Source organism: Branchiostoma floridae, chromosome 9 (genome assembly GCF_000003815.2).
Source record: "Branchiostoma floridae strain S238N-H82 chromosome 9, Bfl_VNyyK, whole genome shotgun sequence".
Taxonomy (NCBI): Eukaryota; Metazoa; Chordata; class Leptocardii; order Amphioxiformes; family Branchiostomatidae; genus Branchiostoma; species Branchiostoma floridae.
The window spans coordinates 12,123,940-12,148,340 of NC_049987.1; the positions used below are offsets into that span (position 1 = coordinate 12,123,940).

The window sequence follows — 24,401 nt, forward strand, 5'->3', positions numbered from 1 at the left end:
GGTCTGTACTTCAGCTTCTTTTGACAACTCTTTATTCATCACCAACATACAGCTTCAGAGAATTATCCACACATACGGACAATATTGCACCAGCCTTTATAAAAAAATTGAGCATAAAAAAATAGATGAAATAATATACACACCCAATCAAGGGTGACTTTTAACTTCAATAAATGTCTCAAAATATCTTCATATTCCATGATATAAACATGCAGCAGCACTTCAGTTGTAATTTTTCAGTGGCAATTCAGTCTACATGAGGTATCATGAGATCAATTTCTTTTTTCAACATTGCCATGGAATACTCTTGCTAGCTAGTCAGCAGCTCAAAACATAAAAAGAAGCATCCATGGTCACATTCATCTAGAATTTGCAAACAGGAACATAACAAAGGAGTTAGCACACTCGCTTTTCAAACATTGGTTTCCATGGCATGAGATCTCCATGGTTACAGTTCTCTAAATGACAGCAAGACTATCTATGTTTACAGTGTTTCCTTGGTATCACTGGCCGTTCAGTCAAGCATTGACGCGGGTTTTCCTTTGTGAACCTTGCTGTGCACAAATGTAATATTCAAAGGCAAAAAGGTGACCAAGATCATTGCAGAATATAGATTTCTTTTTTGTTGTTGCTGTTTCATTTGCTATTGTATTGAAACTTCAGTAACACATTGTAACACATCTAACACCTACAAAATTTACAGTACTTGTAGTTGCAAAAGTATGGAAAAATTTCAGTTGTAAATGTACAGAAGAAATGCACATCATACATACTATCATCAATATTGCCACAACAGTCTTGTGCGCAATGCAGATCACCAGCATCAATACTTTATTTAGTACTACATTACACTACCTTTAGACACCAGACAATAAACTTGGCTCATACATCTTTCAGTGTTGTACTTTACACCTAGCTTATCTTGTAGCATGTGAACAGTTATCATGCATCGTATCAAACAATAAACCTGACATTATTGTAACATATTGCCAAAGTGTCATCAGTTTTGTGAGGTCATCAGTTTCCTTGCATTTCAAAGTTCCCTACAGCACCCCTGTACTTGTCTATCACATCCAACATCAGTGTACATACATGTAGACCTATCAGGGATCACTGTAGTGATCTGTAGGGAACCCTGAAATGTGAGAAGAGAGAAGGTTCCAGTGTGGATATTCACTTTGTTTCCAAGATTTTTTGACATCTGGAATTACAACCACAGGTAACTGTTATTTCAGCATGAGAAGAATGACATTTTCCTCACTTATATATGATATGAATACTGCCATAGATAGCAATGGACTTTCTATTTAAATTTATTGTAATAAATATGTCATTTTCTAAATTGACATATAAAACAGTTTGTTCTGAGTGAACCAATCTACTGGATATTGGTCGGTATAATTCTTCATTCAGTTGAGTTTATCAGATCAAGCAATAATTCAATGTGCCAGGTTAACTGCAAAATGTACACCTTGAGTTTGCTTCTTGTCTGCACAAAAATGAATCTAGCTGTGCAGTGCAACAGGACATTACCACTTACAGTACATTGTTATTCAAAACACTACTTCACTGTCTGTTGACTAGTTTTAGAACTGTGCTTTTCCACTTGTTGTTAAAGGGAGGTTTTGGTCCAAGTCGTCCGATCTTACACCAGAGGCATCTATGGTATTCTCACTGACTGGATCACTTTGGCTCCCTGCAAAAAAAATCAGAAAAAATAAAAGTGTTTCAAGATTCTCTGCTTTTAGTTACATCAATACAATCAAGATTCTCTGCTTTTAAAGTTAAAGACAGGAATGTTCAGACAGTTTCAATGAAATAGTTAAAACATACATGTATAATTACTAGAGTTCACCTTTACCAAATGACGTTACCTTTTATGACTGACACGTTATAAATCTTTATCATTCTATCTTGGCAATGAAGGCTATTGTAGCCTTTTCTTTGCAGTTATGTAACTGACAGGTTCTGGAGTTACCCTGTCTACAAACATACACACAAATGGTATCAAAAACAAAAACGAAGGTAACAATAGAAACAAAAAGGGGAGTGGTATCAGAAGACACATTCTCCAACTATTTCCATGGAACCACAGAGTGTATCCTCACCTCCACCTCTCTGTTACTGAGAACGCCCCTGATGGCCACGATCTGGTACTGTCTGTGCTTCAGCCCGCTCATAGTCCTGCGCAGCACCCTCAGCTGCGTGCCCGTGATCTTCCCGTGGGCCAGGGGCTCGATCTGCTTGGGGTTGTGCCCTGGGTCAAAGATGAGAAGCCTTCCACTACCATCAGCATGTTCCTCATAGCCAATGATGGTTCTACTGTGACCTGTAAAGAACATGATAAAAGTTGATTGTATACATGTTCATTTGAGTATGATAGCATATTTAAAAGTAAACAGAAAACAATGTGATGCTCTACATTATTTGCACCATAATTCTAATACTGATACTTGAAATATTTCATAACAATACAACACAACGTGTCTGGTTGAACATTTGCATTTCACAATAGAAGGGGATTTTTGAAGTGATTCAAGTTTGCAGTAAAGTTGAATCAATTTTGCAGTACACTGTAGTAATGCATTAAAAATGTCATGAATTCGTAGTGGAAAGATTACTGCAAAAACCTATAAAAAAAAAAAGAAGGTAACACGAGCATTTCAACAGTCACAGAATCTTCAACTATGGATACAGAATCTGACTTGCCCCTGAATCTGTGGAGAATTTTGTGGTATACATAGTATTTCTCTAACTGAAAAAAAATGAAGAGTGGTCAGACCTTGGTGCTGCAGGTACAGCGGGTGTTTCCCTCCGGCCCCCTCCTGCCGGAAATGGTTCTTTGTCCAGTCAAACAGCTGAGGGTGGGAGCCGTCTGCAGCTGTGGGGTGGTGGAAGTCAACTACTTGTGCTCTGGAAAAGAAAACAGCAAAACATAAGTGCTTTAGCTGTATTTTCCTTGTAAGGTACCATAATAAAACTATCCTCAATGCTCATTCAAAAGGGATCCAACAATAATTTCAAGCAACAGTCTAGAATATCATATCAAGACTGATCTTTCACTTAGGTAAGAAAAACAACTGCTAAAAACCAATCGAGTGAATTAGATATGGCAAAATTGGCATCAAGAGATTTTCAGAATTAATTCTACAACCAGCATTGTATATACTGTTAGAAGCAAGAAAGACCAAATATTAAGTATGTGGTCAAAGTTATTCAACACTATTACAAGACTTCCCAGCCAATAAAACATTACTGACCTTACTCCTAAGGAAGAGAACAGTGCAGCTACTTCAGTGGCACCGATCCACTTTCTGGTATTTCTGAGTTTCCCCCCGAGCTGCTCGCTCCCCTCCCGGTCGAACCCCCGGCTCCACGCCTCCTCGATCATCTGCTGGATCTTGGGGATGGATGGCATGAATGAGATGCCTGCAAAACAGTGGGGAAGTCTGTTCAGCCTCTTTCAACTGTGACTATTATCTATCTACTACTTTATGCACCGCATAGTATGATCATTCATAGTGAACCGATGCATATTCTTGAACTCTCTGCTTTGGATTAATCATGTTAGACATGTTACAGTATACAAATTTTACAAGCCTAAAACTTTCAATGTGATACCTTTAAGAATACATACAGTTCATTTTTATACGCGCTAGAACTTTCATCTTGTTGTCTACAATATTAAAGTCTAAGAAGAAAATCATATGTACTGACACAAGCTACACAGGTTAGTTTATTATTGAAATTGAAATCAGAAATGTCTACAAACACTTGGACTGTTTAGGATCAAGTCCTGATCTGTTGCTACAAGTTATAATTAAGAAAAAGCAAGCTACTAAATATAATAAGCAACTGCTGCTGTAAGAATTCGATCCTGGACCAACATTGTACTAATCTCTCCTCACTTTTGACGAGTACATCTCTATAGGCTGGATCTCTGAAGAGTGCTGACAGCATCATCTGGATGTTCCTGTATCCGCAGCCCCAGCCTTTATCCCCCCAGCTGGAGCTGAAGTGGTCCACGCTGGCAGCCAGGAACACCTGCCGGACACCATAGATCCCAGAGGCATAGGCAGCACGCAGTCTCTGCACAATGCCTGCAGAGACCAGCATAGGAGAGTCTTACTACAGCTCACAGGAATACCATGGCGCAAAGTTAGGAGGTGAAAAGACAGTTAGTACTAGCCTGGATGACAGACTGTCTTCAGGGCCTACACAGGCCAAATCCCTGGCTCTTGGGGGAACATGACCCAAAGAAAATTCTATATTATGCCTCCTTGAGTTAGACACATAATAGCATGATCAATGTTATTGAGAATGATATTATTGAGATCGTGCTGGGAGTCTTGTATCCTGGTTACAGCAGTACACACTAGCAGCTTAACGTCATACTAGCAGCTTAAAGTTAAAACCGAAACTCCAAAACTGAGTAATGGTGTACCATTCAATCAACTAGCAAGAATTTCAAGACAGAAGTAAAAGATAATTATCTTATTCTTAAAACAAGTATTCACAGGTTAATAGAACACAGACAAAAAATCCTTGTCACTATATATGAAGAGAATGAAACAACAACTATTGTATTACTGGACAGTGCTGGCTCCCACACAAAATACAGTCTACTGTACCTCTCACACAAGACTTGCCGTCGTCCTTTCCTGAGCTCAGTGTCTGCGCCATCTCAGCCTTCTTCTTGTGGTACTCCATGGTGCTCATCTGTCCCCTCGCCACCGCTCGCTCCATGTGGGTCATGGACTGGCTGCGATAGTTCCCCTGGTTATCCATCCCGTATCTCGCCTGTTGGAGGAATGGACTTAAATCTTATACGAGTGTACTATAACTGTAACATACCACAACCAGAATAAAGGAAAAGGAATGATGTATGTTACTATATATGATATCACAGTTGGAATGGGACCAGGGCTGCCTCCAGCTTTAAACTTTATCCTGCCCCACTCATCGCTTGGAGGCCCAAGATGTTCATTTTTCTTGCTCAATCTGTCATTTTAACCATATGAAAATTTTCTTTTCATCAATTCTATGTCATGAAGTTTGCTTTTTGGGGGTAAGGGTGTAATTTTTCTCCGTCCCAAAAGTTGAAGTTTTGTCCTAGGACAGCCCTGAATGGGACAACCAAACAAACAGAATACTTACTTACTTGATACTTGTTAAGGTCTACTACTACTTCTGCTACTGTAAAAGTGTGGTAACAACATACTTCTTTATAGCTATATTTGTAGCTATCCTTAGTGTTTAACATAACTAGACTTTTTATTGTTAAGAATGACAAAACTTTCTTTGTTGTAGATTTTGGGGCAGCAATTACCATTCAGCACCAGGGACAGAGCTACACTGATTGGTCTAAACATAGATCCTTGATCTAATCATACAGATGGTACTTTGTCTAAAACGTTCAATACCACTGGGGCTAATTGAAAAATTAATACAGAGATACAAAGGTAAAGGATAATAACCTGGAGTCTTCTGAACTCCTCTTCTTCTCTCTGTTTCCTGCGCCGAGTCTCTGCCTCTTCCTGTTCCTGCAGCTGTGCAGCCAGGGCATGGTCAGAAAGCTCTGGGGATAACAGAACAATGGTTACAGATAATGATTCTCAACTAGAAACATACCTATCATTCAGGTAGATAAAGTGGATTTGTGATGATAACAAGTATTATCTATCAGTATTATCACTTCTGGATAATCTTTTTAGCTAAGTTGACTTACCGGTAATTGATAGATGATTTGATATGTAGATTTTGGGTGATGGCAAATACAACTGAGAACTACTTGGAACATCATGGACATGTTGCATGAATTGTGTGGCAGAGACAATACTGTACTTACCTCTCTGTTCTTCCTGGAAATGCCCTTCCACATGTTGTGCAAAGAGGTCCCCCTCCAGTCCTTGCAGCCCACACATGGGGCACACCGTGTCATTGTCGAACTGTGCCATGTTGGATGGCCCTGCCTTCTCAGGACTCAGCAGGTCTGCATGGGCCCTGTTTACATGAGCATTCAGATCCACAGGAGGAATGCCCCTAATGTTACAGAACGGACAACCTATCTCTTCATCCTCAATCCTTGATGCTAGGGCACCAAGTTCACTGTCAGTTATGTTGATGTTGGCCTTTTGCTCAGACGTTTTCATGATCTTACTCTTTGGGATGTCGACCTTCTTGTGAGGATTTCCAGTCTTGGGTCCAGAATGTACCTTGCCATTTTCCCCATTATGCCATGGGTGTGGGTTGCCATGGTGAGGGTTTCTTGGAGAGGTATTTTCCTGATTTCTGTTGGAATATTTGATGATGGACTCTGGGGATAGACTTTCGCTGGTACTAGTGGTAGGGGAAGAATCTGTGGACAGACCATTCTTTGCATACTGCGTCATAGGGGAATCTTTCTTTCTGGGGTTTCCATGACTGTCATTGTTGAGTTGTACATGATTATCATTTTCAACGTCATCATCACTATCACTAACATATTGCACGTCACACTCTTCCAACCGCCTTCTTTTGTCACTACTTCCTTCAAGTTCCTCCTCTGACTCTGAGTCTGCTGCTAGGGTGCCATTGTCTGACCAAGATTTACTCTTCACCACAATCCTTTCTCTTCCTTTTGCACCTAGGTCCCCATCATCTTCACTTCCTTCATCATTCTCACAAACACTCATTCTGAATTCTTGGTTTAAACAAGCACCATCCTCTTCTTCTAGTGACAGTGCTCCATCCTGTCTAAAGCAACTGTCTCGAGTGTCTGATGTTTCCTTTTCCTCCTCAGTCTTTTCACCATTCCTCTTCTCTCTCTCCATCTCCTCATCAATGAACATGGCCTCCTCCATACCAATGTCCATGTCATCTGTGTGTACCGTGTTGATGTGGAGCTCCATCTCATCATAGCTGACACCGCCCAGGGTACAGAACGGACAGGAGATGGTCTCCTCCTGATGTACCACCACCATGTGAGACCTCATGTCAGGGTCAGTCAGACCGTCCTGTCCACACAGGGCACAGGTGTACAGCACGGGCGGAGCTGCCATGGTGATGATAGGGTTCAGGCAGTGTAGACTACTTTTGTGGGGGAAACAACAACAAGAAATTAGGATAATTGTATAGATTACATATCAGGTGTCATAATTGGTAACTTGAAGAAGGGCAAGCATGTCTAATTTGGGATTTTTTCCGGAAAGAACAAAATGGCTTTTTAGTCACCAGGACAACTTGGCAAAGCCCACTTGGCAAATTCATGACAAAAAGATGAAGACCAAACCAATGAGGTTTGATCATTTCTTGACAAATGTAAACGTAATCTTGTGATTTGTCTCACAAATTTATAAAGTTATAGCATTACATAAGCCATACTGAACACAACAAAACTGACTAAACGTTCTTGATGAAACGAAAACTTCCTCTATTAAAAATCTGGGCCACCTGCAGCTGCACCGACCCTCCCACACCATCTGTGAAAGTTTATCAACAAAAATGATGGATATCAACACAATCAAACTATATACCTGGAACAAGACACTCTGACAATTTCCTTCCGGCTGCGAATTTAATATTTGCCATCGATACGCACGCAGTAGTTTGAACATGCACAAATATGAACCGGGAATTTCCCAAGAGAAACGAAAATTAGTTTTATGTCGTCCGCCATTTCCGAATGCCGAAGAGTAAATAAACCGCACTTCCTGATTGGCCCGAGCCTCCACTTGGGCCAATAGAAATCGGCGTAACATACCAAGTCGTGGTTTGCCGCAATGAACTTGGATTTTCTCTTAAAATTTGTATTGTTCCTGTAGAAAACTCAGTACACCATTTGTCGTTTTGTGCAGGGATGCGTTTTCTATTTCACAACGACAAGACAGTTCGCGAAGTTTCTTACTCATTTTCACCACTCATTTGGGCATATATAAAACTGTAAATTTTGACACCAGAATGAGCACTCATGCATCCCGGAGTTTTTGTTTGTTTTTGTCTTAGAATATTCAATCATATACTTTATATTATATTCTGTTAGCAAAATTTATAATTTTTACACTCATGATATGATTTTTTCTTAGCATGAAATTACTACAGGAATTGATTGTTGATTGATTTCAGTCCGTTCCAGTTCCGACTGAGACGTTTGGGGTCTTGCAAACACCTCAGTATTCGCGCATGCGAACTACAGGGAGATCGCGAAACAGCGGAGTCAGGGAAGGAAGCACGTTGTACTGCGACAGGCAACATTTTCTCGCAATTTCTGGCACAAAAAGGTGAGTTTCCCACATATTTTCTGTCAGAATGTTGTTAAGCAACGACTCTTGAATATGATATCAAAGGATTATGAGTAGAAGGCAGGAAAGGCGAGCAAAAAGAAGTTGGATTTTGACTTGGCACAACGACCGGCTGAGCTGACGCACGTCCCCACTGCAGTCGTCAGATCACTGGATCGCGATTTAGCGGAATTTTTCCTCCAAAATTTCACACACAGACCTAGGCGACTGTCACGACCTACGTCTAGCCATGAGGAACTTAGTAATTCAGGCAGTAGCGTTTTACTTTGGTTTAGAATTCATTGACCCTATTGAGAAATTCCCAGGCACGTACCTCCTGTTCACTTGCCCATTCGATCAAAGAAAAATGGTTCCCTAAATGAAAGTAGGGTACGAACAAAATATGATGTTAGTCACCTTTTTTAGTCCACTTCACTCGTATGCGAAGATCTGCTCCAAATTCACAGTCATCGTGATGTCAGTTGCATAATGTGAACCAGTTGCGAGCTGCACGCTGGCGTGAAAATTCGAGAAATATGGGCGTGAATAATTGGTGTGTGCAGGGTCGTTTCTGGTTGAGGACAGCTAGCTACAGCCAGACGAAACCCAAAATGATATCGACCTTGCTCGGGCCCAGCAGCCGATCACGCACCACACACCCAGCCCAGTTTCCGACTGGACAGAGAATTGAACGGTTTCCAACCGCACATATATTCTGACGTCTGCAGTTCCGGATGACTGTTTAGTGATATTTGAAACAGTATTTTATATAAACATAACCTGTCGGTCGTACGGCAACGGTAATTTACACCCCTTTGTCGTTTGTGATAGCCATCAAATTTGTTCAGCCTTGAATTATATTCATACAAAGAACATGGCACAGGGATTCAAGTTATGAAATATACCAGTTACTGCACCTCTCAGAACCCTGCTTTATGAACATTTTTGTCTTTAATTTCCACGGATGGCTGACTTCCTAATAATGTTCTGTGAACTGGTAAAAACCAGGTGGTTTTTCAGTTAAAACATAGCAACAATGGTACTAATGAAACAAACAAGAAGCACTGCAAACATTTTCATTCTGATTTTAGCCAACATGTTTAGAAATAAAAATTAATGCATTTTTTATTGATTATTATATTTAGTCTGTAATTCTGGTTGATTAAATGCATCTATACAATAGCCCCAGGGACTATAGTATGATGTCAGAAATTATGCATGGATGCAAGGACATAGTAGAATTTGGATCCAAAGATCTTAAAAGATAAGTACCTAAATGGAGAAGGGGGTTGCCTCTAAATGTATAATCACTATGTTTGAATTGAAATGCCCACTGATTATACTTTATAGCTGATTGGGAATTACACAGATATAAACAGCTTATCACCATTGCGATGAGGAAAAAAGCAGGCTCACATCAAGCCTATCCCTGAACACACACCTCATCCTCTTTGTTGACCATCTCATACGACGGAAAACCCGGGTAGCAAACAATAAAAACATGAACGGTATTCAGGAATTCAGTCACAAGCTAATTTGAAAATTCAAACAAAAGGTCATAGCAGGACATGACGTCAATGTAGCCACAGTTGTAATATAATCTCAACAGACAAGTTTCATAACAGTGGTCACTTTTCGATATAGAAATGCACTAAGTAAGATGTATGTGAAGTGACTTAATATGCAGGTCAAATGACCTATTGAATTTTATGTGCATCTGGTCCAATAATGTATTGAAGTACATGTTGTACAAGGTATCCAACATTGTGCCCTTGACTTGAGGTTTTGAAAATGAGCATTTAAATTTTCTCTATCTGTATCTATATAGCCGACATAACCACCCTTTGGCGTAACACACCAGATTATTTTTCAGACATCTCGTAACAGATCCCAGCCATGAAGGCTACACGAGTGGAATTGTAAATAAGGCATACTTTTATATAACCCCGCTTATCACTCACTTCAGAACACTGTAAAATACTTCACCGTCTATACCCTGGATGGTAGGTGGATTTGATGGCATCAAGATAATGCCACATTAAGAACAGAAGTCTGTATATCAAGATTACCTTCAGGAAAATTTCCTGAAAACCTGTCTTCCAAAGAGTTGCATGCATTAAATTTCCAGTCTATAATCTCAAGTTCACGGAGAGAAAACGCATAATGATCCCTCAGAACCTGCAACGTCTTGTGGGTTCAAGCTGGATGGCATTTTCTCTGGCAGGGCTCTGTTGTAGACATTGTCTGAATGTCAATTTCGTACGATATTCTGGAGACATGTTGGAGTGTCTGTGTTATTTTCAGCTTGTAAAGTCTAATGTTGCAGTACTGTAGATTTTGTCAAATCTCATCCATTGACCATCAATGTTTGTACATCAGTTTTTGCTCATATTATGTGCAGTAGGGAATGATTGAAGTCAGGGTCACAGGCTCATAGCTTACCAAATTGTTTCATTATTTCCCAGCTATCAGATGAACACTATTTAGTTATACTAGTATCATAGTATATGTCATTTCTTCTTGTGCTGTAATGTGCACTGTACTCAGTGATGCTTACACATTCAAGCATTTTAATTTTGATGGCTTTGCAAGTCAGATTTTGTCCTTTACATAGCTATTGTTTTGTCAGTGAATTTGGCGAAATGACATTCAAGTGAACATTTTAAGTGTTTAAAATATCACTATACCTTTTTATAGTACAATATATGACGAGATTGTGATGGTCGGTCCATAGACGAATACTACCAGAAAATAGCTAAATTAATGGCAGAAAAGCTCTGCAATGCTAGTGATATACATTTTCCTGAAAGCAAATTATGTGTGTATCATACATTGTCGTGATACTACTCCTGTAATGGCATTTGTACTGCCCCAGGCAGAGAGTGTTAATGGTCTTCTAAATCCTTGGCTGAGACTGAGAGTGAGAGGGTGCCCATAGGGGGAATTTTATGTATCGTTTTGCTGTTGATTTATACCTTCTATAGTAAGTGATCTGTGTTACTAGTGGTTTCAAGAGTTTTACTTTCCAGAATTCTGTACCGCTTTTTTTCAATGAGGCAAGTCATGTTTCTTTTATCAGCAGACTGATTTACAAAGGAAGAGAATATTTTCAGACAGTGTGCCAATACTATAAATATATTATGTAAGAAATAGTTCCACCATAGATAGAAACAAATTTGATACTTAGTACCCACTCTAGTTTCAAGGATGGCACGAGGGTTTGTGTTGTGATGTTATCCTGAAGACCTATGATCTGATGGACCCTTTTATTTCAGAAGTAAAGATGGCATCCTCAGCAAAGGAGAACTCTCGAATGAAGAGCTACAAGAACAAAGCACTGAACCCGCAGTGGATGAGACGAAGACGTGAGGAGGAGGGGGTCCAGCTACGCAAACAGAAGAGAGAACAGCAGGTAAATATCCATGTCCTGCCTGAACCCGGAACTAGTTTGAACAAGACAAAAAATTACTGTCGTTGCCAATGTTCATTTCCCTGTAGTTAAACTCTATAGTTGGTCACTGCAATCATTTTTTTTATCGTATTTTGATTGTTTTGCTGCTGAAAGTTGTGAAAACTTGTTCTATTTTCTACTCCAAAAGAACTGCTGCTAGTATAATTAGAACAGGCTTTTCAACATGCATGGTCTTTGGTTGCCATAATTTTAACTTTAAAGTTTAATGTCTGCACAAATTCCCTCTGGTGTGAATCCTTTTACTGATGTTTCGCGGTAAAAAGTGTCCGCCAGTCTGCCATATGCAGATAACAATAATGATTTGTCACCCACCCTGGATTTAGCAGACGTCTGACAATAACCAATACCCATATATGTTTGGTCATGCTACTGAGCAGACAGGGTAGAGATATTGATTCTTTTTGCCAGGGAATTTTTGACACCCATCTTTGATAACTTGCCAGTGGCATGTGAGCATGTACCAGACACTGCATGATTGATGTGCCTGAAACACCCAGAGATTCCGTTTCGGTTGACATTTAAAAAAGACTAATATATTTGCGCTTCCATTATTGTACGGTATTTAAAATCATTTTGGCAATAGTATCTGTAATCTTTATGACTGGTAACAATGGGATATGTGACGAAACCTATGGGCAGCTTTCTACTTTCTTACAATGTTACAATGTTACATACTTAAGGGAATATAGTGATAACTCTCTGGTTCAAAGCTTGACTTGTGATTTATGGGCATGTTTTCCGAAGAATGAAAGGATAAGATAAAAATAAAAAATACCCTCTTGGGCTCTCTTAAAAACCTTAAAGCTACATCATTCATAGTCAAAAAGCCTTGGTGTCTACATGTTTGGGAAGATGAAAGATAAACATCCTTTGAAGCTATCATACACATCCCTACACATCTTCGTAGCCTGGAGGGAAGTTTCATAGACTTGCTTTAATCATTCTGCCCAGCTTGTCATTTCATGGTGTCTGCAAAAAGCCATGACTGCCTGTAGGCATCAAGCATATATCAGTGCATTATGGCAGTTATAGAATTTGTTGGTTGAACATGGAACTCACTACTCAATGTGATTCACTGTAATTGTTTTGGTAGTCATGAACAGCACTTTTTCTATTACACATCCTTATACTTATTTTGCACCAATTTCAATTTTGTGTGTATAATATATATTTGAATAATTAGAACTAGAAGGTAAACTTTGCACCATGGTTTGAGGATAATAAAAGACAGTTAAGATAAACCATTCTAGAAATTGTGTAACTATGACAAGAGGAAACTACCAGTACAAATTTTTACTACAGAAATAATTACAAATTATTGAAAAACAAAGGAATCATAATCTATAAGGAACCTTGATTCAAAATGACAGGCTTCACTTCAGTTTGACTGTCAACATTGACCCATCAATTTTTGTTTTATTAACAGCTGTTCAAGCGTCGTAATGTGGACATCCCCGCAGATGACAACTCCCCTGGGATACAGGAGCCCTACATCTCCTCCTCACAGGTAAGCCTTCATCCACAGACAGATGCTTCCATCCATGAGTACAATCTTGCTGCAAGATTGAATCATTTTCAAATGCCAGTTTGTAGTTGCACAAAATGCATGTTAATGTATGTAAGTAAAACACAACATCATGTATCCTTTTTGTACAAGAATATAGGGAGTATCTGTTGGAATGGTAAATAGGAAAGACTGGTGAATATCGATGTTTTGTATTGGTAGCATTATTGTCAAAGTTGGATAAAGTGCTATAGCATTTCCATAAATTTTTTCTCAATAATTTCACTTAAAACATCTCTTGGACATCAAATACTTTTATGTTAATAACTACAGATACAAGTTTCATAGCTAAGATATGACAGTCATTTGTAGGGCTGTTGCAAAAATGAAATTGGGCTGAACCAATGATCATAGTGTAAAGAACAAAAACAGAGAGCGAAATTCTGAACTGGAAAACATTTTTTCCATATCGATTACTTGCCCTCCCAAATCCTCTCTGCAACAGCCCATTTCATGGCAGTTAGTTGTCTTCCCTCCCATCACAACTTCATTAGTCTTGATCAATATCCTTTTTTTGTTTGGGTTCTCCTCTACCAATTCTCTGTCTCCTGTCTACTTCCTCGTGGTTGTGCGTGTCTTCTTGCGGTCTGTCTGTCCGTCTGTTCTCAACGGGACTAACTGGAACCCACGCGGTTGTTCTTCGCTCCTCCACGGGGACTCCCCTGCCCGCGCAGGCCCCAGTATTCCCCACTTCCCCTCTGTACTCACCCACACTGGAGGAGGTAAGTTGGAAGTGTAAAACTAAAGTCATGTCTTTTTATTTTAATACTTAATCTGTAGTATAAATCCAAATCTGTATGACATCTGTTTTTATACTATACCAATCAAAAGGTGTTGGATGAACCTAACAGTTTGTGTGATATCTGGTACCAAATCGTACCACTAAGAAGTGATTTAATTGTTTCTATCAAAAGACTTGCAGCGTTTCTCACTTACTTATATAATTGATAGTTTAAAAGTGCATGGATTGAGTGGTGTTCTTTGTGTCCTGGTACTATCTTGGTAGCCACAGCCTCTCTACCTTTCTGGTTTCTGTTCTTCTGCTTCCTTTTCTTTCCTTCGTTTCTTTCTGTGCGTCCTTTCGTCACATTTATGATTTTGTCATTCACTAACATAATCTCTGCTGTATTTGTGACAAATGTTACATGATGTATTGGTGTGTATGTTGAAATTCATGCTTATGCAAAAATGTCTTTTTCTTCTAGTTCTACAAAGTTTGATTCTGCTTGTTTAAGTGTTGTCTATGTAAGAAGTTGTTCCTTTGTAAAGACTTGCAGGTAACCTGGGTATTAATCTGCACCACAGAATGTCTGGAGAATGTAACTTACAGTTGGTATGTAAAACTATGTACCCATACTGTAGCTTGAATTTCAACTCTTGACCCATGTAGGGTGGCATTATGCCAGAGATGGTGCAGATGATCTACAGTGAGGACCCTGAGCAGCAACTGGCTGCAACTCAGAAATTCCGGAAACTCCTTTCCAGAGGTTAGTATTCACCCCATTCACACTCGTACCTCAAGGAACTGGTCCTGTTTTTTATATCACTGTTGAAACCTGCCGTGCTCACTGACTTTAATTGTATTTACATAAGGAGACAAAAGTCAAGGAGTATATCACCTGCCAACAGAATTTGAGATATTGAGATATTTTTCATGTACAATTGAATTCTACTCGAGACTTCCATCACTTTTCTGTCAGGAAATGCCATTTTGACTTTAAGTTCATGAATAGTAAATCAGTGGATAGCAAAGTTCTTTTGCACAACCAGTGTTGGTACCTAGCTGACATTTCAGTGACATCTGTCACCTTCCTTAGGGCAAATGCCAATAGTTAAGTTAGGGACCACATTCTTCATACTCCAACAGCAACACCTAACTGCAGTACTACAAATTTAAACCCGTTAGTATTTTCTTAAGGAATATTACCTTTCTGGTTATTATCAAAGGACTTCATTATCCTGTATTTCTTATTCTTGAGGTTGAAGTTTCTTCATTACAATATTATGTTTTTTTTGTACTGTAAATGTCTGAATTGCCCATTGTGCTGTTTCAGAGCCCAACCCTCCCATTGATGAGGTGATACAGACTGGCATTGTGCCAAGGTTCGTGGAGTTCCTACAGAAAGAAGGGAACTGCACGCTCCAGGTAGGCACGCTTCAGGTACAGCGCACCTTCCTTTATTCTGTTCATACCAAAAACTTTCCTTGTTTTCCATCAACCCATAGAAGCCTTCTTTGAAAAACAAACCTTTTAAGGTAGAGATTTGCTTCTGTTTTTGACCAGGTTGGAAAACCTAAACAATTTTAATGTGTTTTAACGTAAGTTGTATGTTGTAAAGCAGAGTTGATGGAAAACAAAGAATTACTTTTGTTGAAGTTATCAATGTTCAACTTTATGTAAATGTGAATTCTTCGTATGATCAATTTTTAAAAATAATTGTATGGGAAATATAAAATTGATATCTAAGCGTTCTAACCATTGTGTGACAGAAGGCAATGTGTTAAGTTTTTTTTCTAGCTGTATATTTTTTTAAAAGCTGCAATTGACAAAGGTACAGTATTGCTTTATATTGATCACAAGAGAGTAGTTGCTTGTTAAGTAAAGAAAATGACTATTTCATCATAGTTTCAAAAAGCTTACTCTCTTTTCACTGTAATCAGTGCAAAGTCCTTCATTTTTACATTTCGAGGAGGAGGAAGAAGAATTTTCCAGTGCTCCATTCCACTTCTACAAAATATTCCATGATTCCTTATCACTACTTCATCTTGTTTGATATGAATTGTCCTTTTTAGGAACATTGTTGCAAATCCGCATTCTGCCAGTTGTAGATCTATTTATGTCTATCAGGGGTTTTGTAATGTCACTATACTATATCTCTTGCTGTTTGGGTTTGAGAGTCATGAAAAACAGCGTAATAAACAATGCCTCATATTAACTTTGCTGTGCCTTGTTTCCCCCAGTTTGAGGCTGCGTGGGCCCTGACCAACATCGCCTCCGGCACGTCCCTACAGACCAGGGTGGTGATCGAGGCTGGAGCTGTGGACATCTTCATCAGGCTGCTGGGCTCCGAGTTTGAGGATGTGCAGGAGCAGGTACAGCCTCACTCTGCAGTTGCCTAAAAACAGTCATCATGCAACTTACCAGTTAAAATGAGTTACCTTACTGCAGATACCTTGTATGTTCTCCATTTGAGATTCCTTTACCAGTGATAAATGCACCGGTTTCACAATAGCAAAGCTGCTGTCACTGTATACTGTTCATTTGTACTTTGATTGGAAGCTGCTTGTGAGCTTTCAGAAGGCTTTACCATTTCTTCCAAAGGTTAGGCCTTCAAATTAGGGAAAACAAAGTAATCCATTTGTTACTTTGTAGGTTCACAAAAGAGCAAAATGAACAAAACATAGGTGAGAACATTTCTCTTTGCCAAGTCTCCATCAGTCCATGGCAGAGGTATCCAGAGCTGTCACACAGGTTTTCACTTTAGTATTGCTTGCATACATGTATGTACATTCTGTCACAGCCATGTGTATTAGCATTGTCTGTAACAGTAAGTGATACTGATAAACAATGTTTCCTTATGTTCCCAGGCTGTTTGGGCCCTGGGTAACATTGCCGGTGACAGTCCTGAGTGTAGAGACTTTGTACTGGACCAGGGGATCCTGACGCCACTGCTGCAGTAAGATCTCCTGTTTTCCTATCTTGAGAGAGTAACTAAGCCTACAGTGTTTTACATGACTGATTGCAAGTAAGCCAATAGCAGTCAGTAGAAAGTGTCATACTTGTACTGTATTTGTCAAGTTTGAGTTGTTACCCTTCACTCTGCTAGAATCAGTACAGATTTGGTTCCAGAAGGCTACTTCAGACAGGAGAAGGGCAATGCAGTACTTAGGACTACCAGGAGTGACATGTCCCTGTTGTTTCTACAGGCTGCTGACCAAGTCCACCCGGCTGTCCATGACTAGGAATGCAGTCTGGTGCCTGTCTAACCTGTGCAGAGGGAAAAACCCTCCACCAGACTTCACCAAGGTGGGGCATCACAAACGCTTGCCAAAGAGTGTTCTTCATCTCAATTTAGTGATGTTTCATATTGTTACAAACTTCATTTTCAATATTTGATAAATCATTAAAATCTTTGTTTTTGAGTGGTGGAATGGATGGCTAGAAATTCGGGTATTACACACATCGAGTGGTCAAGTGAATTATAACAGTCCTAAACTGTGTAATACTGTAAAAATCCTTGAAACTTTAACATGTACACTGCTTGTACATGTAATTTAAATTTGTTCAGACAGGGGTCCAAATGCATTCTTGGTAATTATTAAAAGAAACATTCTTCTTGAGTTTGTGCAAGAAATTTGCCTAAAGTAGAGATATGATCATGTCTGAAGTATGATTGTGTTACTATCCCCAGGTGGCGCCCTGCCTGCCAGTCCTGGCCCGTCTGCTCTTCAGCAATGATAACGATGTCCTGGCGGACGCCTGCTGGGCTCTGTCTTACCTGTCTGACGGACCCAATGAGAAGATACAGGCAGTTATCGACTCTGGTGTCTGCAGAAGACTCGTGGAGCTACTCATGTGAGTTATGCATGGATATCATATTATGGATAGTCAGTGTATGTAACAATGATTACTTAAGACTTGTCCTATGTACTCTTCATGATTACATACAGTTTGACAGAAATAAAAAAAATAAGAAGCTTGAAAATGTTCTTAAAAATTGATGTGTAATGTTTCAGGCATAACCATCACAGTGTTGTATCCTCTGCCCTGAGAGCTGTGGGAAATATAGTCACAGGAGATGATGTTCAGACCCAGGTTAGTCACAGGATTACTCTCTGTAGAAGACATTCACTAAATAATTCTAATTCAAAGATAATCTTAGTGCTAAACATGCTGTTGTCCTTAGGTGGTCCTGAACTGCTCTGTGCTGCCTTGGTTGTACATGTATATTGTATCCATGTGAATGATGTACCTGTTATCTGTGGGTGTTCTCGGACTGCTTGTTTATACATGCATAAATAATGTATCCATATGAATGTTTTTCCTGTTATCCACAGGTGATTCTGAACTGCTCTGCACTCCCTTGCCTGCTCCACCTGTTGAACAGTCAGAAGGAGTCCATCCGGAAGGAGGCCTGCTGGACCATCTCCAACATCACCGCTGGCAACAGGGCCCAGATACAGGTAATTAGCCTGAAAACAATAGGATGAAACAGTTCTCTTTTTTCATATAAATAGATTAGAATAAATCTAGCTGTACATAGCTTTGATGTCTTCTTACAACCATGTATAATTGCCAACAGAACATGGTATGTTCCCTGTGTGGTAGTGCTCTAATTAAAGTTGTAGTGTAAATGAAGCAATGCCAAATGGGTTGTGTATGTTTTTGACATTTCTTGAACGAGGCTTCTTGCTTATGCCCTAGGCTGTGATCGATGCAAACATCTTCCCTGTGCTGATCGAGATTCTGAACAAAGCTGAGTTTAAGACCCGCAAGGAGGCTGCCTGGGCGATCACCAACGCCACATCCGGTGGGACCCCAGAGCAAATCAGGTAAAAGTCAACAAAAACTTTTAGTATAAACGGTAACATAAACAAGTGCTGCCAAAAGACTATGTAGCCTTTGGGGCAAAAGAGTAGAATGAGTATGATGTACAAGTCATGTCAACTTATTTGAGATGATCTGACCGGGAGAGATCATCTCTCTTTATTGTCTACATTTAAATACGCACGCTTCATTCTCAGCATCTGTATCCTGTATCTGTATCTATATAGCCGGTATAACCGCCGTTCGGCGTAACACACCAGCTTAACGATTGTTGTATAATGATTGTTGAAACATTTCTCCAGGTTCCTGGTGGACCAGAGTTGCATCGGTCCCCTGTGTGACCTGCTGACAGTCATGGATGCCAAGATCGTGCAGGTGGCCCTGAACGGGCTGGAGAACATCCTCAGACTGGGAGAGCAGGACGCCAAGATGAACGGCGGAGTCAACCCTTATGCGGTCATGATAGAGGAATGTTATGGTAAAAGAAGAATAAAGTTGCGACAAATTTCTATCATAATGTACAAAGTATGGAGAGCAAAGCAGAACACAGTCGTTAGTAGGAGATTCCTCAAATTCACCCCTAAGAGTTTTGAAGTAGGAGCCTTAGTACAGTGAGAATAGATGGAGAAGCAGTGAAAGATTCATTGCTGTGTAACCACGTTGTTCACTCACTCACTAACCGGTTTAGAGTCTATGGTTCCCCATCTTAAAAGGGTTGGATGTTGCAGTATTTGATTGTCATTCCGGTCTGATTGCTGATCTCCAGCTGCTTCTGTCAAGGGGGTTGACCTTTTGCAGGTTCAGTTTTCAAATATATTCCTTGACATTGTCTACCCATCTCCTCTTTGGGTGACCACGTGGGTTCTGACCCACTACAGACATGGTAAGTTGTATCTCAATATGAATTTTCTCATCCCTAGGCCTGGACAAGATCGAGTTCCTGCAGAGTCACGAGAACCAGGAGATTTACCAGAAGGCCTTTGACATCATCGAGCACTACTTCGGGACGGAGGACGAGGATGCAAAGCTTGCCCCTCAGATGGACGAGAACGCCGAGCAGTACCAGTTCAGCGCCGATCAAAATGTTCCAGCTGGAGGTTTCCAGTTCTAAGTGAGAAACTTAAAAAATGAATGAAATATGTAACAACCATTCTTGTCCATGTCAAGTCTAAACTTTTCCTGTACCTACTGGTGCATAGGGCAGTAGTACCAACTGTTTTGATTATAGCCCTTGGGCCATACAACTTTGTGGAATTACTACTGCAGCAGGCTAGTCCACTGGCACTCACTGGTTGTGTGTTTTCAATGACAATACACTTTCCTGATTGCTGAGTGTTAATCTGAGAAAACAGGTACTATTTTAAACTCTTTGGCAATATCTCAGCTGCAATTGAGGCATCATTCATTGTTGGTTGATACCTGATAATTGAGGTTCATGCAGTTGAAACAAAAAGTACTACCCAAAATAACTGCCCCAAAGTAACCTTTCCCATATTCTGTTGTGTGTTTCAGAATCAGCCCCAGCGAGAGAGCCTGGAGAAGTCTGGGCTCTGCCGTTAGCAGCAGGCCATCTTCATCAATGCCTCTCTTCTTAGTGTGCGAGCGAGCGTGTGAGCGGACGGACGAACGTGCGAGAAAGCAAGACAGGGCGTGCCAGAGTGAGTGAATGAGAGATAAACTCTTCAGCCTCCACTGTCAGAGGAGCCTGCGCAACCAGCCAACTTCCTCCCTCAAAATTCCACCTGGTTCCAGACTTCCCTTCCTCTGCGGAATTCCCTGACGAGTCTTGGACTGAACAAAGATTTGGGAAGGTCTGCAGAATCAAGTTGCAGTACAAGGAATTAAAGGAGTCTGGAACTCAAGAAATGATCAAGATCTTCAAGGTCCAAGCAAAATTCCGAGGAAAAAGGAATTCTCAACATTTGGAAACTTTCTGCAACCTTGAAGTGGAGAAACGGTGATTCAAGATGAAGAAATACTGCAACAACTTAAGAAGACTTTGACAATATTAAGAAGAAAAAACACCAAAAAAATGGGAAAACGTCAAGCAAGAAATGCAAATTCCAGGATACTTTCATTTTTACAAGGAAAGAAATCAAGTTGGTGCCTACTGGGGGCCCAGGTCCTGCCATTGATCCTGCCTCTCCCATCCTGCGAATGAGTGTGAATGCTGTGCATGGAATAAATGACATGTAGAAAACTTAACTTAGTAAACCCAGGGTCACAGCTTTATTACGTTCAAACTTCACAGTAGGAAAAAAAAGGAGGAAACATCTCATATAAGCATGAATATACTTGTAGGTTATGTATTTTGTCATCAAAAATCATATGTCTTATTTTTCTGGAATTTATGGAAGGGTGGGCTTAAAACAAATGACTTTCTCCAAGTAGCAAAAGAAAGGGGAACAAAAAGTCAAGAAAACAGCATGCTTCTTTTCTCAGAAGAAACCTCAGTTCTTGGGTGGAACTGAAGTTCCCTTTTAGATTCAGGAAGTGTTGTTAAGTCCAGGCCAGAAGAACACTGTAGGTAAATAGTATTATACAGGCAGGGCATTCTTGTTTGAGTGTGGATTTCTGTGCAAGCATGCTGCATACTGCTATTGAGATGCAACCATACCTCAGAAAATGATAGAAATCGTACCTTATCCTGCCATTGTTTACTTTGTTGCCATTCAGTTACCTGGGAGTTAGGCAGTGATGATTAATCCCAACTATGGGAAAACATACTTACAGTTAAGTAGGCTTCTTCATGGCAAGTATCTGTTCAGGGAGGATTCATTCTTCTGTGATTTTAGACTAAGGTTGCCAAAAAAAATTGTAGCAAAAGAGTAACAAAATGTTAAAGAAAAGCATTGCCATTGCATTGCATCAAACATGGTGTAAAGTTGTAAAACAATCTCTGGCAATTATGGATCCTCCTTGGACTGTGAAGTTCAATAGTTTGTTTGGGGTATGAGAGATGCAAAGATCTAGGAAAGTAGACAAGTTTGAAACAAGGTCTTTTAACATGCTGCTGAAATATTTGTACTTGTGTGTTGCACATGGGATTTTGGGACCAGTTTTGGAGGAAAAAACACGTGAAAAAAATGCTGGCAACTTTTTTGTAAAGAAGAATGCCAAAGAAACTTTTGTCAGTGAAATAAAAGAAAACTTGTTTGAAAAATGAGGGAAAAGTAGAGCAGTTAAAAGGCCTTAGAGGCTCCTAAGAGCCAGTACTTTATAGATAATTAGTGTTGAGTGTGTGGCATGATGATACAACACACATGCATCGCATGCAGACACACACAAACACGCACGCATACACGCACACATGACATACATACAGAACAAATACATGCGTGTACACACTGCATACACAATGTGCCTATAACTACAGAAACCAGACTCATTGTAGCATTATCCCTAGAATTAAAAGTGGAATTTCTGTTGACAGATTCATAAGTATTTAGTAGTTGCCCAAAAGGCTTTTGCCTTGTGTGCAGATGACTAAGGGATACTTACTGTTTGTTATTAGGTTTATCATGAAATCATGTGACCACAATGTTGACAGGTGTTTTAGGCTTCACTTTTCCGTGTGTACCTTTTTGCTTCAATTCGAGCATTGTGCCATCACCTGAGTAAATTCTGGCATATTAGCTTTCTATATGGAGTTGAACAAGGAACATATGAAGACAGACTACAACAGTCCACATAGGTGGATAAAGGATCTTCCATTTTTTTTACTCCATGCATCTTACACATAAAGCATTTTCTAATACGCAAACTTACAGAACAGTATATGTGGCTATGTTGATATATTGTATAGCAGAAAGACATGTCCTTCTGGGCAGAACTTTGGTCAGCAAACAATCATTTTGGATGAAACCAGCTTATTGAGTTTAGTTTGCCTTCTATTATAGCCATCCTGTAGTGATGTACCTTGATAGCATTCTGCAGTCCTCCAGTCTGAGTATCTGGATGATGTTGTGACTACCTTGACAGAATGTACACAGCTGTAACTGTCATTGGTATGTTACTCCAACAGTGTTCCCAACATCTTACACTTCCCACCCTGATCTAAAGATCAACCATCAGACAACCCTTGCAGGATTTTGTTTTTTTTACAAACATTTGTTAGAAAGTATTACAACCCCGTTTATTATTAGATAATGCCATATATTTCTGTCAGGGTTGTCTTTGGGATATTCTGTTCTTAGGAGAGGGTGGGAAGAATAGAAGCTGTTGTCAATGCAATAGTCAATCACATACATATAAATGCAGTGCCTGAAAGGTCCATAACTATTTCTGTTAGTCTGTTGCCCTCAAGAACTGTTAAGGTACCTTACGTTTCTACACTACTGTATTAGTGAATTAAGTAAATTGTATTTCCTTCCATTTGTACAGTATTTAAAGATATGTAAAAGTTCTGCAACAAAATGTGGATTTCGAAGCAGACAGCCAAACAAGCCCAAAAGGCAAAAGTCACACTATGCAAAAAGCAGAAAGGGAAATTTACGGAGCTTCTAAAAAAACTTGTTTATTCATAAGTACAAAATTAAGATATTATGTGATATTTTGAGCCTCTATATTTTGGAGATTTCAGTGTTCCAATTGTATTCTTGTGTTGTATCAACATTTCATAACATACTGAGTCTATGATACCGAAGATTACAGACATTCTCAAACAATTCACTTGGCAATAAACATTACAATCACTCAGGCAAATATTCCTAGTACCAAAAGTGTCTCATTTTGTTGCAAATCAAGTCAGGAGAATGTTTGGTTTCAGTTTGCAGTTCTAAGCCTTGTCAGTAGGTGTCTCTTCTGTAATGTGTTCCTACAGATTTATCATGATGGCAGGGTGACTAATAATCTTCGTGCAATCACATGTTCCTTTCAGTACATAAGGAAAATATGTATAGACTATCTTTAACTAACATATAAGTTGTTCTGTGGATACCAGATTATGTCAATATGCATTTACTGGATTGATAATTTAGCTACCCAAATGGCATGGAACCTTTTTGGTTGTTTGCCTTTGTTTAAATGTCAGTGTCAAACACATCTGTTGAAAACAGCTTCAGTACTTTTGAAACAATTTCTTTGACAAAAGTCTTGAAAACCTAACTGAGGAAAAGCAATGTGGTGATTTTATGTGTTCATTTGGCTAATGCTGTCAAAAACACCCAAAAATGTCATCAGTGAACAGGACTGTGTTACTACATATTTGAAGTATTTGGTAGGACCAGACCATTAAATGCATTATGTTTGTATCATGAGTTACCTGCTAAAAGTTACAGCATTAACAGAGCCACTTTGTATGCACAGGACAGCTTAGAACTTAAGTCAATAACTACAGTTTATATGGTGCTGTGTTGGTAATCTTGAAAGTCTCAGTATTTATTGCTATATTGTGAAACAAATTTACCATATCATGGTCAACGTCACATTCTATTGCAAGAGACAAAGTTTTTTTTAGAGCTTTGTATTATTTCTACATATGTTGAAGCCTCTTGGGAAAGTGTGAGGTTGTCGAGGGGTTGTCTTTTCATGACAGTCAAACCTTGAATATTTCCTTGT

General features: G+C 39.6%; 2 protein-coding genes across 8 annotated transcripts; one reads left to right on the forward strand and one right to left on the reverse strand.

Moving 5' to 3' along the window:
* Nucleotides 1–9: 9 nt before the first annotated feature.
* LOC118422649 (zinc finger-containing ubiquitin peptidase 1-like) lies at nt 10–9,223 on the reverse strand. Of its 4 annotated transcripts, none has more exons than XM_035830314.1 (9): nt 8,676–9,223; nt 5,849–7,071; nt 5,478–5,578; nt 4,632–4,800; nt 3,909–4,100; nt 3,261–3,429; nt 2,783–2,913; nt 2,109–2,329; nt 10–1,696 (listed from the first exon to the last, which is right to left on the reverse strand). In XM_035830314.1, the coding sequence occupies exons 2-9, from the start codon at nt 7,038–7,040 to the stop codon at nt 1,661–1,663; spliced, it is 2,211 nt and encodes a 736-aa protein (XP_035686207.1). In that variant the 5' UTR covers nt 7,041–7,071; nt 8,676–9,223; the 3' UTR covers nt 10–1,660. The 4 variants fall into 4 exon arrangements, with proteins under 4 accessions (XP_035686207.1, XP_035686206.1, XP_035686205.1 ...); XM_035830313.1 differs by lacking the exon at nt 8,676–9,223 and adding an exon at nt 7,515–7,870 and having other exon boundaries at nt 5,849–7,068; XM_035830312.1 differs by lacking the exon at nt 8,676–9,223 and adding an exon at nt 7,515–7,867.
* LOC118422650 (importin subunit alpha-7-like) lies at nt 8,102–24,401 on the forward strand. Of its 4 annotated transcripts, none has more exons than XM_035830315.1 (16): nt 8,102–8,258; nt 11,534–11,670; nt 13,157–13,237; nt 13,969–14,016; nt 14,685–14,781; nt 15,349–15,455; nt 16,256–16,387; nt 16,883–16,971; nt 17,222–17,321; nt 17,707–17,870; nt 18,032–18,110; nt 18,353–18,478; nt 18,720–18,847; nt 19,145–19,320; nt 19,763–19,953; nt 20,355–24,401. In XM_035830315.1, exons 2-15 carry the CDS (start codon nt 11,542–11,544, stop codon nt 19,951–19,953), a joined length of 1,647 nt encoding a protein of 548 aa, XP_035686208.1. In that variant the 5' UTR covers nt 8,102–8,258; nt 11,534–11,541; the 3' UTR covers nt 20,355–24,401. The 4 variants fall into 4 exon arrangements, with proteins under 4 accessions (XP_035686208.1, XP_035686209.1, XP_035686210.1 ...); XM_035830316.1 differs by having other exon boundaries at nt 15,349–15,440; XM_035830317.1 differs by lacking the exon at nt 13,969–14,016.

Coding starts and splice junctions, on each gene's coding strand:
- LOC118422649 (XM_035830311.1), bottom strand. CDS start 7,460: ATGGTGTGGGAGGGTCGGTGCAGCTGCAG. Junction 2,914..3,260: donor TTCTCTTCCTTAGGAGTAAG/GTCAGTAATGTT, acceptor TTTCTTTTCCAG/AGCACAAGTAGTTGACTTCC. Junction 1,697..2,108: donor TCAGTAACAGAGAGGTGGAG/GTGAGGATACAC, acceptor TTTTTTTTGCAG/GGAGCCAAAGTGATCCAGTC.
- LOC118422650 (XM_035830315.1), top strand. CDS start 11,542: ATGGCATCCTCAGCAAAGGAGAACTCTCGAATGAAGAGCTACAAGAAC. Junction 11,671..13,156: donor AACAGAAGAGAGAACAGCAG/GTAAATATCCAT, acceptor TTTTATTAACAG/CTGTTCAAGCGTCGTAATGT. Junction 14,782..15,348: donor CCGGAAACTCCTTTCCAGAG/GTTAGTATTCAC, acceptor GTGCTGTTTCAG/AGCCCAACCCTCCCATTGAT.